General features: G+C 39.5%; 2 protein-coding genes across 2 annotated transcripts; both read right to left on the bottom strand.

Moving 5' to 3' along the window:
- Nucleotides 1-363: 363 nt before the first annotated feature.
- On the bottom strand, nt 364-13599 carry LOC117993537 (uncharacterized). The gene is made up of 8 exons (XM_069507031.1): nt 13245-13599; nt 5742-6005; nt 5213-5380; nt 4477-5029; nt 4002-4191; nt 3341-3554; nt 2225-2352; nt 364-465 (listed from the first exon to the last, which is right to left on the bottom strand). Exons 2-8 carry the CDS (start codon nt 5995-5997, stop codon nt 385-387), a joined length of 1590 nt encoding a protein of 529 aa, XP_069363132.1. The 5' UTR covers nt 5998-6005; nt 13245-13599; the 3' UTR covers nt 364-384.
- Nucleotides 7523-10547, bottom strand: LOC138404013 (uncharacterized). Its single transcript, XM_069506743.1, has 2 exons — nt 10519-10547; nt 7523-8579 (listed from the first exon to the last, which is right to left on the bottom strand). The coding sequence occupies exons 1-2, from the start codon at nt 10545-10547 to the stop codon at nt 7523-7525; spliced, it is 1086 nt and encodes a 361-aa protein (XP_069362844.1).
- Nucleotides 13600-15407: the final 1808 nt, after the last annotated feature.

Here is a 15407-nt window from a genome sequence, read left to right as displayed (position 1 = left end):
AAGCTTGTTGTGTTGAGTCGTTGTCATCGCAAAAACATGGTCACCCCAAGCGAGCGGCTGTTAGCGAACGAGATTCCCGCTTGCGCGGCTCAAATCAGCTGGTGCATGCGGTCATGCAACTAGGTGTCTAAACTTGCAGGATTTTAAAGTATTTTTTGGTCAAAATAACATATTATTGTAAAAATGATTGCAACAGATTCTGTTAGGGATTCTGAACAACTATTTTTAGGTTTTGCATATACTAAAACTACCTATATCCTATATCTATGGAAGACATGCACACTAGTCTGTCGTCACTTCTAAACCGGTTTTGTAAGCCCCAACACAGTAATGTGCCTGCACTTTAATGAAATGCACTTTGATATAAATGAAAATAAACTTTATTTAGAGCTCGCTATGGTACACTTCCGTAGTAACTTTCATTTCGTGCTCGTGGAAAGCCGCGCAATCCGCGGGATATTTGGCCTGAAAATATGTAAATTATTTTATTCTACACATGGAACAATATTATTAACATTGGTCATTTGTTGGTGCTAATTCGGTAGAGATTTTTTTTAAATTTATAGACTAGCGCTTGGCTGCAATTAAACGGTGGCAAGTGATGATGTAGCCTAAGATCGAGCGCGCTTGTCTAGAAGATGCCTATTCCCTCTCGACTTGAAGGTACCCATATTATAATTGGAGGGGAAAACTGTTGCTGGAAGGGTGTTCCAAATCTTAGCGGTTCGGATAAGAAATGAAGAGGGCGAGGCAAATCGCTTGGTACGTATCCGTGGAATTTCGACTACGTAGGTACGGGTGCAGAACTTGGTGATGCCTTGCATTACGATCAGGGCCATCTTTAACCTATTGGAGGGCCCTGGGCACATTAGAATAATTGGGCCCCTATGACCATGACAGAGTAGTGGGTCGGGGGTAAACAAGAAGGATCGAATATAAGTCAGTCTTGACTATAGTTAACTATCTCTATGGTCCTCTGTTTGAGTGGGCCTTTTTGACCTTTGATTTTATCGAAATAAATATGTTTTTCGTTAATAAAATATCGGTCGGTCGGTTTAGTGATTCTGGCAGGGACTAGTGGGCCCCTATTTATCGCGGGCCCTAGGCATGTGCCCAGAGTGCCCAGTGGGAAAGATGGGCCTGAGTACGATAGTAGAAGGGTGAACGAGGAACCAGGTTGAAAAGTTCTTCGGCACACTCTCCGAAATATGTTCTGTAGAATACCGATTTATAGCAAAATCTGACATTAGGTATAGGTCTCTCGGTTTCAAAATAGCACCCTAAGTAGTATATTATCCCTAAGTAGTCTACACTAATATTATAAAGAGGAAAACTTTGTTTGTTTGTTTGTACTGAATAGGCTCAAAAACTACTGGACCGATTTTAAAAATTCTTTCACCATTCGAAAGCTACATTATCCACGAGTAACATAGGCTATATTTTATTTTGGAAAAAAATAGGGTTCCGTAAGATATTTGGGTTTTTCGGACACAAGGTGTAAAAAATCAACCAGAAAAGTTACTTATTTTGCGTACGCTGCCTAAACTATAAAAGATAGAACCATAAAATGTTCTAATTAATTGTAGATCTTATAAATATCTACAAAAAAGTCCGCGACACACTATACCCATCTATGTCGAGTGAGGCACAGCAACCATTTTTTTATTTAAAAATCTTGAATTTTTTTGGACTACATTTAAACGCGTTTATTTTACTCATGCTATTAATCCTTATCAAAATAAATGATTTCATCACTAAGAACAGTTTATGGAGATAATGAGATAATATTTGGTCTTTGAATAATTAAAATTGGACGTTTGGTTTTGAAGTTATGGCGAAATTAAAATATTACGATTTCTGCTGCACGGCCCGATGTCGTTAAGTTTGTTTGTAGGGGGGATTTTAAAAATTCTTTCACCAGTAGAAAGCTACATTATTCCTGAGTGACATAGGCTATACGGGATCTTTAAAAACCTAAATCTACGTGGGCGAAGCCGCGGGGATCAGCTAGTATATTATACTCAATTCATTATTCAGGTGAAAATAGGTGACAAAAGAACATCGTGGCTAAAGAATTTACGCCAATGGTACGGAAAGAGTACCCGATCTGTTTTCCGCGCAGCAGTGTCCAAGGTGCAGATATAATATAACCCTACTTAATGATTGCCAACCTCCGATAGGAGACGGCATTTCAAGAAGAAGATATCATACAGCGTATACTTACATCACAGTTGACATCGCTCTGTATAGCATTGTAGAGATCCCAGAACCCTTTGCCGTTTTGGAAGCTCAGCGCCGCCGATGCGACCAGACTGCTCAGCTTGGTTAGGCCGGCTTTGAAGCCTGGCAGACCTGCAAATATCATGTTACAGGTGTTACAGTCTTCACTGCCTCGTTGGTCTAGTTTTTAATCACGCTGCGATTTTTTGCATAGATATCCTGAAGACGACAGTCAATCAATAGGGCCCATGTCCTTCACTCATTTCTGACAGTGTGAGGCTTGTATGAAGTGTTTGTAGGGTCTGTTCGGAGCAAGGATTCATTGTTTCACCGTGTTTATCCTGCGTGGCGCCTGTTCACGACGCACATGAGATGTTCCTGGCAGTGTGGAGATTTTATAGAGTGCTTGTAGGCCCTGTGGAGTCGAAGAACGGGTTTGATGACTTGAATTGATGGCCAGGTTTAGTGAGTGAATGAGTGAGTCATTGAGTGAGTGTGTTAACGTTGGCCACCGCGTGGAAGCAATGACCAGGTTTATACTTTATGGAGAGACACGCTTGTCTCTAGAATCTAGACACCTACTAAGGTGTCTTTTATGTTTTACTTAAAAGAATACGGAAGGCGAAGTTGCTTGGATACGCTACCAACGCTTACGCCCAGTATGATGGATGGATGAAAAGATGAACAAATGAAGTATTTGATGAGGATCGGTGGTGTGAAGTATGGATGGAGGTACTCACCGTATTTATCCTGGTCGTGGTGCCTGTTCACGACGCACATGAGATGTTCCTGGCAGTGTGGAGCTTTGATGGAGTGCTCGTAGGCCCTGTAGACTCGGAGAACGGGCTTGATGACTTGAATTGATGGCCAGGTTAAATGAATGAGTGAGTGAGTGAGTAAGTGAGTGAGTGCGTTAATGTGTGAGTGAGTGAGAGAGTGAATGAGTGAGTGTTTGATTGATTGAGTGAGTGTGTTAGTGTCAGCCACCGCGTGGAATCAAGCAATTACCTTTTACGAAGAGACGTGCTTGCCTAGATGGTGCCTTTTCTGTCTTACTTTGAAGAATACGGAAGGCGCAGTTGCTTGGAATACGTTGTTCAGATTGAATGGAGGTACTCGCCATGTTTATCCTGGTCATGGTGCCTGTTCACGACGCACATGAGATGTTCCTGGCAGTGTGGAGCTTCGATGGAGTGCTTGTAGGCCCTGTAGACTCGGAGAACAGGCTCGATGACTTCAAGGTTGAGGGTGTCTGTGAGTCTGTCCGCGACGGCGTGGTAGTCAGCTCGGTTGGCGAACGACTGGGAGGCAGATTGCGCCATTTTTAGGATTTGCTGGAAAATCGAGTAGAAAATTGAATTCATCACAAAAAAAAACTAAAACGTGATCATGAACAAAATATAAATAGTATTTTCAATTTTCAAAGTAAGATAACTATGCCAAGTGGGGTATCATATGAAAGTTTACCTGTACATTCTAAAACAGATTTTTATTTATTTTTATGCATAATAGTTTTTGATTTATCGTGCAAAATGTCGAAAAAATAAGACTGTAGTAGTATGGAACCCTCGGTGCGCGAGCCTGACTCGCACTTGGCCGGTTTTTTTGTGATGTAACCACAAATTGATTGTTTTCGGATTTTTCTTTCACTTCTGCCATAAATAACACCTCGCTACCTGCCTTTCATAATAGGTCTATATACTAGGAAATACCCTATAGGTTTTGATTCCCTTTTCTTGGCAGACACGACTTTTAATATTGTTGCCTTTTTTTAAACTTACTTTTATATAGTCCATAGCTGGCTTAACATAGTCCGAGACATCCGTGTCCATATCTAGGTACTTCTTCAGCACATAATTGGTCAATGTGGAGATGGATTTTTCTGGATTATTCACGTTGAAGTGCGTCGTCTTGGGCAGACCCTGAGAGTCCAGGAAACTGTTTATTATGTACTGGGTTGAGGATAGGTACCTGAAAATCGTAATAGGTACGTTTACTTAGTATTCCTCGCTTGGTGGCTATCTTCTAAATATATAAAAGGAAAAGCTCAAACTACTGGGCGGATCGGGCTGAAATTTGTCATGCAGTATTACGACGTAGGCATCGGCTAAGAAAGGATTTTTGAAAATTCAACCCCTAAGGGGGTGAAATAGTGGTTTGAAATTTGTGTAGTCCATGCGGACGGAGTCGCAAGCATGCAATATATAAGCTTTAGTCATGTTGCGGAAGAAAATGTGAAAAAGAAAATTCGCTTACCTCTGATACACTTCCGGTTTAGCGATATGTACCACCATATCAGTCAAATACTTCGCAACTGCTTTAATCCAGTGTCGTCTAAACGACTGGTTCTCGAAACTCTTGAACATCAACTCGAAACTGAGCTTTCCATCTGGTCCCATAAATGATTTCGTGGCTTTCTTAAACCCAGACTTCTCCCAGATAGTTTTCCCTAATTGCGAATTGATAAATACATCCCAATATAAGTGAGCCTTCTCTAAAAATGGGGGTAGGAAGGACGCGTGATCTTTATGCTCATCAGCTCTCTTATTCGCTTCGTCTTCAGAGAACGAGTTTAGAGTGTTCATGATCATTGGCATCATACCGGCAACGTTTTTATTGCCTAGAAACCCTGAAGCCATGTTTAACAGACTGTCCATGTTAACGTCGTTGGATTCTTGGTTTGCTTGTCGTTTCTGGCGCTGGTTCTGATCGCCATTCGACGACATCTGTTGAGCGAACATTGATACGACTGATCCTACGAGGGAAGGGTCGATCTTTCCATCTTGGCCACCTAATAAGCCACCTAGACCTGAAAATGAAATGGTTACAAATAAATCTTTGATCGAGGGACGATAGCGGAAGAACAAACATTTTAATGCAAGCGAAGCGAGCACGAAATTTTCATCTTAATGCAAAATATTATTTATTGTCAAGAGACGTCTATCGGTTGGTGATGATGATGGTGAATGTTAAAGAACTAAAATGAACATACCTGACACCACGCTCAGTAAATTCTCCATGTTGTTCTCTTTGGTCTGCCGTTTCTCCCGCCGGGGCGTGTCTCCGTTCGAGCCCATCTGGCTAGCGAACATTGACACCATTGAGCCAACCAGGGATGGATTGATTTTGCCATCCTGACCTCCTAGTAGACTGCCCAGACCTGAAAAAAGAATTCAGGTATCATATTATTTTTCTAGCTGATTTCCGCGACTTCGTTCGCGTGGATATAGGTTTTTAAAAAATCCCGTGGGAATCCCGTGGTTGATTTTCCGGGATAAAAAGTAGCCTATGTCTATGCGAAAGTGTGTCTGTTTGTTGGTTTGTTGGTTTGGTGCAACGGATTGACGGGATTTTTGCATGTGTATAGATAAAGACCTGGAGAGTGACATAGGCTACTTTTATCCCGGAAAATCAAAGAGTTCCCACGGGATTTTAAAAAATCTAAATCCACGCGTACGAAGTCGCGAGCTTCAGCTGGTTTATATTAAGGGTACTGATTTTCACGCATATGGAACACTTACTAGACAAAACATCACCGGTGTTCCCACCATCCTGTCCCAGCATCGATCCCAAGTTTTTAGCATTGTCCCCTTGCATCAGCGTCCCAACCATATTGCCTATCGCGGCAAGCCCTTCCATCTTGTCATTGCCACCTTCTCCCATATTCTGCAGGAATGACGACGCAAGCTCCAGTAAGGGATTGTCATCATTCCCGTTACTTAGTATTGGAAGACTTAGGATTTGGCAAATAAGTAGGACTAATGTTATTTTCGCCATTTTTGGATCTGAAAAAGTGAGAAGTTTTTATTGTTATTGCGTACCTTTTATTTTGGTATACGAGCTCGAGGATTAATAATAAATAATTATACTTTGTTGAATGAGGAGATAGAAATGAGGAGATCCGTAGGAAAACTAGAGTAACCGACATAGCTCAACGGGTTGCGAAGCTGAAGTGGCAATGGGCAGGGCACATAGTTCGTACAACCGGTAGACGTTGGGGCCCCAAGGTGCTGGAATGGCGACCTTGCACCGGAAGACCCCTACAAGGTGAACGGACGACATCAGACGAGTCGCAGGGAGCCGCTGGATCCAGGCGGCGCAAGACCGTGGCGTGTGGATATCCCTACAAGAGACCTATGTCCAGCAGTAGTAGTAAAGTGCTGACCACGGTGATGACTAACCGTGACACCTAGTGGTGAAGGTGGAGGTCGGGGGTTCAATCTCAGGAACGCATCTCTAGCTTTTCGGATTTTTGTAATAGACGTATAGTTCGATTTCCGTCATTCATTATCTGGCATTTCAGTCGGTGGCTGGCTTGTCCTGCATGTTAAGCAGTGGAAGGGTGGGCGGTGCATATCGCATGCTGCATGTTGCACCATACAGATTTGATCTGTTTCAACGGATTATAGCAAGTTAAGTTCATTGTAGGTATAAGCACCTACCATAGATTTCCGCAAAATAACGCCTGCTTCTATACAAAATTCTATAGGTTTCGAACACGATACAATTCGTCACAGCAGCGCTCGGTGCATGAAAATTTATATAATAATATCAAGAGAAAACTATTCGAGATGTGGTTTTCCACCCATAACTTAAAAACACTTATCGTGTAAAGATAAGAGCAAATCGCTTAACATATTTTTTCGCAGACCGTACTTTATTTATATGCGATTTCGCTTTAAATTATGACCAGAAAATTCTTGTGAAATAGAATAGAAGTGATGCGTGAAGTAATTTTACCAATCTTTTATTCATTAGTCTGTATGTAAAAGGAAAAGCTGACTGACTGACTGATCTATCAACGCACATCTCTAACTACTTGACTGATCGGGATGGGCATGCAGATACTATTATGGTGTAGACATCCGCTAAGAAAGGAATTTTGGAAATTCAACCCCAAGCGGTAATCAATCACTGCTGGACGTAGGCCTTCCCAAGAGCGCGCCACCACACACGATCCTCGGCATTCCTGCTTGAATCATGTAGCAAAAATACCTACCTACTCTAGCTATTCTGTCAACCAAAGTTTCTAGAAAAGTATTTTTTTTTTTTTTTTTTTTTTTTTTTTTTTTATTACTTGTCGCTATGACAAGTGTCACCGCTCCCCTGACAAGATGTCAGAGACTTTTTTAGACTTTATAAATTTTGAATTACACTAATTTGTTATTTATTTAATTTATTTATTTAATTTTATTTGTTGACAGAAGTGTCATTTTATGCAAGGTGAAAGGAACAGAACCATGCAATTTCTGTCCATGTTAGTTTATGTATTCTTATAATATAAAACAACATTGGACCTTTATTATCTGGTTCTGTTCCTTTCAATGACTATTCTCGCAATTTTCAAGCAAAATTCTAAGAATATTTGCCGGCTTGCCGTGCTCTCCAGTATGGCGGGGATAGAGCCCCTGCACAGTTCTATTTGTATTTGCTGGTGTAGGTCCTCACGTATTCTGCTGTGCTGCGGACAGTCGATGAGTAGATGTAAAATCGACTCATCGACAGTCTCATCGCAGACACAGCCAGGACCCTCCTTGCACTTGAACCTGTGCAGGTACTCCGAAAACCCGCCATGCCCACTGAACACTTGAACAAGAGCTGGTGTTAGTGTTAACCTGCGCAAGATCGCATTAGCTCCTTCCACTGTTGGGAAGAACGACTTGGTGACTGCAGCCTTTTCAGTTATTTTATATCTATGTTGCCAAATTTTCACGGTTTCGTATCTGATATGTCTTTTGATAAAGGATATAGGGCACGCGTCGTAGTCGGGGGCTGTCTTTTTAGTTATTGCTGCTTCTTTAGCTAACTGGTCGGCTCTTTCATTGCCCTCGACCCCGACGTGAGCCCTAATCCAGAAGAGTCTAATTATTTTTTGTTTATCTTTTAATTTTTTCAAATTTTGTCTAATTTCGAATGCCAATGGGTGATAAGATTTTAAATTTTGAATAGTTTCCAAAGATGATTTTGAGTCACTATAAATGTTTATCTGCTTGTCTTTGCATTTGATAGCAACATCGGTGGCTCGGTACAGCGCATACATTTCGGCCTGGTATACTGAGCAGTACGATTCCAAAAGGAATTTCTTTTTTCCGGTTTCAATACCATCTCTCCAGTACACCAGAGCTGCGCCGACCTTGCCGCCGATCTTGCTACCATCCGTGAATATTTGCAGCCCTTCCCGGTCGCTCTTCCCAACAGAGGGATCCGATATGTCCTCTAGTTTAACGTAGTCAATGCCTATCTCTTGCGCAGGGTGGAGAGCATCCAAAAAACACTTCTTTGTCTCTACCAATCTGTCTCCTAACACATCTTGTTGTTTTCCTCTCTTTGCTCTATACAGTCTTGCTGCTTCTTGCACCCTTAGAAAAGTATTGTGACACAAGGAAAGAAAATATGTCTTAAGTTTCGCTAGAAAAGGTCTGATTCACGCTTGAATGGGGTGGGATAAGTTAGGTAGGTATGTAACATACATTATCTGAACAATAGTCAAAGGTAAGTATAATGCATTTTTAAGTTCTCGCTCGCCATTTTAACTCCGTGTCAACTGTCATGTCAAAAGTACAGTGTGACCAGTAGGGCGATTGTCTAAAACGTGCATCAATCATTATTACGATCTCAATTGATCTGATTGGCTGAATATGTGCGATTCTTGTTGCAACAATGCATTGTGGCCAATAGTGAGCGAGCATTAACCAATCAGAGATGATTGCGATCGTGACATTGTAGCTGTCAAACAACCGCGGTAGAGCCAAAGGCTATCTATCTTGGCGCGTGGCGAAGACCGGAACTAACGTTGCCCTCAAGCCCTTTGTTCTTGTTTGAATAGTCGCCTTTGTTCTCCAACATCGCCTCCCTGTCAACGTCATACAAGTGCCAAGAGAGCCTTGTCGCACTGTACTGTTCACCTTTAAAATAAGGACTAGAGTCGTGACATGACAGTTGACACATACAGTTAAAATGGCGAGTGAGTTCTCATTTTGTATTAATACTGCAATTTTATGTATTTTAAGCAATGATTTTAAGCATTTTGTTTTAGGTCGCCATTACACGGTAGCTGTAATTAATAATTGACAACAAATTCGGGTAGGTACCTATACCTACTTTACGAGTGTTTACATTAGTAAAGTCGTAAGTTAATCATGTACTATGTGTAAATCACTTATTTTTAACCGACTTCAAAAAAAGGAGGAGGTTCTCAATTCGTCGGAATCTTTTTTTTTTTTTTTATGTATGTTCCCCGATTACTCAAAAACGCCTGGACCGATTTTGAAAATTCTTTTTTTGTTTGAAAGGGTATACTTCAAAGTTGGTCCCATTTCAATTTGGTGAAGATCTGATGAACATCTTCGAAGATAGATACTGGAACTCCTCAACGGATAAGAGTAAATTGCTCGCGATCAGTGTAATAGCTTAGTAAACAGTAGATTTTTAACCAGTCATAGCATAATTTCATGGGGCCACTAAAAATTGTGAAATAAAATTTTTTTACAAAAAAAATAAAAACCGACTTCGTTACATAAACACTAAAAATTGAAAAATAATTTAATTTATTACCGAATATATTATGTATACAAGAGTTAATATAGTTCCATAATAATATTTTTTGGGGTCGGTACCAATGAGGTGCCATTGTGGAGTCCCATAAAAATATGAAGTCTAGACGATTCGCGCAGCTAAAGCTAATTGGCACCGGCACCAAAAAATATTATTATGGAACTATATTAACTCTTGTATACATAATATATTCGGTAATAAATTAAATTATTTTTCAATTTTTAGTGTTTATGTAACGAAGTCGGTTTTTATTAAAAGATACCTACGACATAAGTCATAACTGGATGCTTTCACAGTACAAACTACCTACATAGGCTATATTTTATTTAAAAAAATAGAGATCCCTACGAAAATTATAATAGGCGAAGCCGGGCAGGTTGCTAGTATAGATTTCGCCAACATCGATTTTTGTATTCGAAAAAAGAATTCGTAAAGGTACGGACAGACTACAGATAAAGTTTAAAATGTGCAAAAAAATTAGAACTGAGTAATGTTTTAGGAATTTCTTATGAGTGTCTTTCGCATTTTAAGTAGATTGTCAACTATTATTATACAGGTAGGTAATTACTTTTTAGATAAAGAATGAGTTTTTCATGGTTTTTTTTTTGTTAAAAGTAAATAGTACCTATCTACGTACCTACTTGGAATAATTTAGATAAGCGATGAGCATAACACTTTAGTACTGGGTACATATCCATACTGAATACTAATATTATAAACTAGCTGCGCCGGTGAACTTCGTACCGCCTAACAGTCGGTTCTTTTTCAGGCATTTTTTAAATTTTTCTCTCCGTACCATCCTCGTACTTCAAGGAATATTATTAAAAAAGAATTAGCGAAATCGGTTCAGCTGTTCTCGAGATTTGCGATCAGCAACATTTAGTGATTCATTTTTCTATATAGAGATGCACAAGTGGGTATATCTGATTTCCTTTACATACTTCTTCCGCTGTCTGTCCGTCTGTCTGTCAGCGCGCTGTATCTCATGAACCATAATAGGTAGAGAAGCGATCACATAATAATATGTATTCTTGCCGCTATCGCTGTAGCAACAAATAATAAAAAACCAAGATGGGGAATTTGAAAATGCCGTCCCACAAATTAAAAAAAATGAAAAAGTAAATCTAGTGTAATAATATTTTGAACGATGGTGCGGAACCCTCCGTATGCGAGTCCGACTCGCACTTGCCCGGATTTTTTAGGCAGTCGAGTCGTGTAAAAAAGAGGAATTTTCCCAAGTGTACGTCGAGCCTAACTTCCTAGCGGTATACCTGCGTGACGTCACTCGGCAGGTCGTTTGCCTTTCCACCTGACCGCTATTCCATATGATTCCATAAGAAACTTCTATGATTTGTTACCGTTTTGAGTTTTTGTATAAACAAAACACTTACTGCAAAAAGTGGTCGTAATTAACATTTTTAGGGTTGTAGGGATTTTAAAGGAAAAACGGAACCCTTATAGGATCACTTTGTTGTCTGTCTGTCTGTCTGTCTGTCTATGTCTGTAATAATTCGCATTTTCAATTTTCGAAGTAAGATAACTATATCAAGTGGGGAATCATATGAAAGGGCTTCATCTGTGGATTCTAAAACAGATTTTTATTTATTTTTATGAATCATAGTTTTTGATTTATTGTGCAAAATGTCGAAAAAATACGACTGTACTACGGAACCCTCGGTGCGCGAGCCTAACTCGCACTTGGCCGGTTTTTTTTGTAAACAAAACACTGAACTTATACACATACTGCAAAAATTTGTCGTAATTAACTTTTTTAGAACTTATTTTGTACCTATACGGCATGAAGGTACCTATAGTAAATTTTATCAGTCTTGGTGGTCAGGTCCCCTGCAGCATCAGGATTAAGGAGTTGGAATCAATTTTTTTATGGGACAATGTCACAAAGTTTATTTATACATAAAACGGTGTACATAGGGCGATAAACACAACTCCTCCTTTCATAAAAGATGGTTAAAAATGAGCCTATGTTACTCCTTGGTTAATCCTCTACTTGTCTGTGAAAGTCTCGTCAAAATAGGTTCAGCCGTTCCGAAGATGAGCCCGTTCAAACACACAGAGAGACATACAAAAATTTTATAAGCGTGTGATTCAGTTATGGTACAGTTCAAATAACTGTGCATATGAGCTTAATACCTATGAGGTAGTTATTTCGAAATTATAGACAGACACTTCAATTTTATGTATCAGTATAGATATACCTACCTACTTCTTCGAATTGAAAAATCACTAAGTATTTAGGTAGACACCTAAATAATTGTGCTTATCGGTGTAACATTATAATTATTATCACAAGGTCATTTTTACTTACCAACTTCATGAAAAGTGATGAATAACAACAAAACCATTGCAATTTATTGTGTGACCAATAAGTGAACAAGTAACTACCTATTTAATATATATACCACGATCTAGGTACCTAAATACCTACCTAGGTCTTGAATTTATAACGCATTGAGAACGCATTCGCCATATTTGTTCTACGTGTCAACTAGGTTGGTATCATGTCAAAAGTACGGTTTACCCTTAGGGCGTTTGTGCACTCATTCGTATTCAGATCGTTTTCGTGAGACATGAAAATACGATTCGAAGTTGCCGGCATACCTACAAAACGTGTGTACGCGTGTGCACTCATTCGTATTTTTGCGATTCGTATACGAATACGAAACGAATACGGATAACGGATACGAATAAAGATGCGTGTGTCTAAGTGTCTATGCTAATATTACAAAGTGTTTGTTTGTAATCGATAAACTCTGAAACTACTGAGCCGCTGCGCGATTGCGGTAGGATGACAGCTACAATGTCACGATCGCAATCACATCTTATTGGTTGACGCACGCTCACTATTGGCTGCAATGCATTGTTGCAACAAGAAAAGCACAAATTCAGCCAATCACAACAATTATTGAGATTGTAATAATGATTGATGCAGGTTTTACGTAATTTTTTAACAGTTCTTTTACCAAAGTTTTACCATTAAAGCTACTTTATCCCGCTGCGCGAATGCGGGAGAATGACAGCTAGGTACAATGTCACGATCGCAATCATCTCTGATTGGTTGACGAGGAGTTCTATTAGGATAATAATGCGGTAGTTTCCCAGATTCTTCCACATACAACTCACTAACAGAACGAGATTTCGATTCGGGTTTACAGTTACATTACATATTATCAGATGTTAGTGATAAATGATAACCGGGACCGAAGGCTTAACGCGCTCTCCGAGGCCCGGAGGAAACGAAAGGCCAAACTTGGACCTCCATAGTCGGTCACCCATCCAGTTACTGACTTGCGTCAACATTGCTTAACAGATCAATAATCGATTGATAGGTATACTAGAAAAAAAAAATTGAATTGCTTGATATGGAAGCGCATTTCTATTAGATTTTTTAAGCTTACGTAGAGATCTTGAAAGAAATTTAAAATGAAAACATTTTTAATTTTTAAACTTACCCACAAAATAAAAGTTCCAAATTCAAAAACACGAATTCCGCACAACAATTAATAATAATCGCTTATCAACTTCTTATTTACATTTACCAAGGTTTATAAAATAATGATAATTTTCCAGATAATTTTCGTGACGGTAGCTAAGCACCGGTGGACGCACACCACGTAATCATTTCGCGAATTCTATTTTTAAATACCTACACAAAAAATACGTCAGCACTCTGAATATAGACTGAATAAAATAAAACTATAACCTTATTCAGAAAAAAAATAAAAGTTAACTTGACAGTTATTTAAAAATCGAACACGGAAAAGCACTTTCGCGGCGTAAGCGCTACGTCAGCACACTTCGCTATTCTTTTTCTTATGAACCGAGTGCCTATTTTCATCTTTATCATTTAAATAGCGCTATCTCTTTTTTACACAGGTATGGGAAATCTCAGTACATTTGTCCTTGAGTTCTTCAAGAAATGAAAAGTCCCGTTGAGATTTTACCTCTCACTTGCCCTCACTATTTAAAGTTTAGACGAAAATGAGATAGTTATATAATTATCGGCTGGGTGTGAATCGTGACTGTCAATGACCGAAGGCTCGAAGGATCAAAATAATAAATAATCGATTTACTGTTATATCCAGGTTATGCCACTGTCAGGTCCTTTGACCTCATTTTCATAGAATTAACATTTATTTAAAAGACATTTTGATGCAACATCATACTGAAAGCATTTATTTATTAGTCACTAGCTGATGCCCGCGACTTCGTCCGCGTGGAATTAGATTTTTTTTAAATCCCGTGGGAACTCTTTGATTTTCCGGGATAAAAAGTAGTCTATGTCACTCTCCTGGACTTTATCTATACCCATGCAAAAAAATCACGTCAATCCGTTGCGACGTGATTGAAGGACAAACCAACAAACAAACACACTCGCATTTATAATAAGGGCACTGATGGTACCTAATTGGCAGGTAAATTAATTATTTTTTCTATGTTTTGGATTGCCTTGATGATGGCCTAATGGTTAGGAGGTTCAAAGGTCCCAGGTTGAAATCTCAGGCTAGCATTTCTAAGTTAAAAAAGAGTGGAAGGAAAAAAAAAGCGGCCAAGTGCGAGTCGGACTCGCACACGAAGGGTTCCGTAGGTACAGGTATTTACTAAAGCAATGCTAAATCAGGAAAAAAGTAATAAAGGAATTAATAAGTAGGTACCGAACCTAATACATAGATACCTGAATAACTCGCCATTATTATACTTTATCAATAGAAATAAAAGAATTGAATAAGAAGCAGTAGCGACCGTTAGTGAGTCAGACCGTACGGTATTTTGTTTATGATTACCTCGCACGTTCGAAAATCCATACTAATCATAATGGAATGCTAGCTTACACACGGCATTGTAGTCGGAGAGATGGTGGTCAATTTATAGGAAGTGCTTATAAAGGCGCATCGCACCGGCGCGGCCGGCGGGGTAATTACGTATCTCACGCCAGGCTTGCGACAGGCGTAAATCTCGTGATCATTGCTGTCAAAAGTGTCAAACGTCCGGCTAGAGAGAGACAGCAACAGCCACAAAGCAAAATAAGAAGAAGAAGAAGAGAGACACGGCAAATGAACAATCGCATTGTTACTGCTGTCGCGTTGCTGTCGCTACTGCAAAGTTTTACGTAATCACCCCCCCGGGTTATACATGGTGAAATAGTGGTTTTAGAGCCGTGGCTAACTATTCATTTCAACCATTTATATTGACCATAGTCCTTTTCTTAGAAAAATTTAGTTTGTTGTGGGCTCTTCTCAGACCGGACACGTTTGGAACCCTCGTAGCTTTAGTTTTAAGTAGGTACGTATTAATTATCACCACTATATCATCTTACAAATTAAAATTTTGATCATCAGTAAGCGTAAAATTTTACCTATTCTGAATAAATAATTTGAGTTTGAATTCGCAAACTAGGGGCTCAATTACGGTAAAATGACAGCTACAGTGTGACGGTCATAATCACCTCTGATTGGTCGACAGTCGCTCACTATTGGATATAATGCATTGTTGCAACAAGAATACCTGAAATTAAGCCAGTCACAACAGTTGCGATTGTAATAATCACATCGATGCAAATCGAAAATCGGGGCTTTGAAAAGAGATTGCCCATTTTCTTAGGAGCTTTGGGCCCT

Source organism: Maniola hyperantus, chromosome 24, assembly GCF_902806685.2.
Source record: "Maniola hyperantus chromosome 24, iAphHyp1.2, whole genome shotgun sequence".
NCBI lineage: Eukaryota > Metazoa > Arthropoda > Insecta > Lepidoptera > Nymphalidae > Maniola > Maniola hyperantus.
The sequence above is the reverse complement of the archived record's forward strand: the minus strand, read 5'-3'. Positions and strand labels throughout refer to the sequence as shown.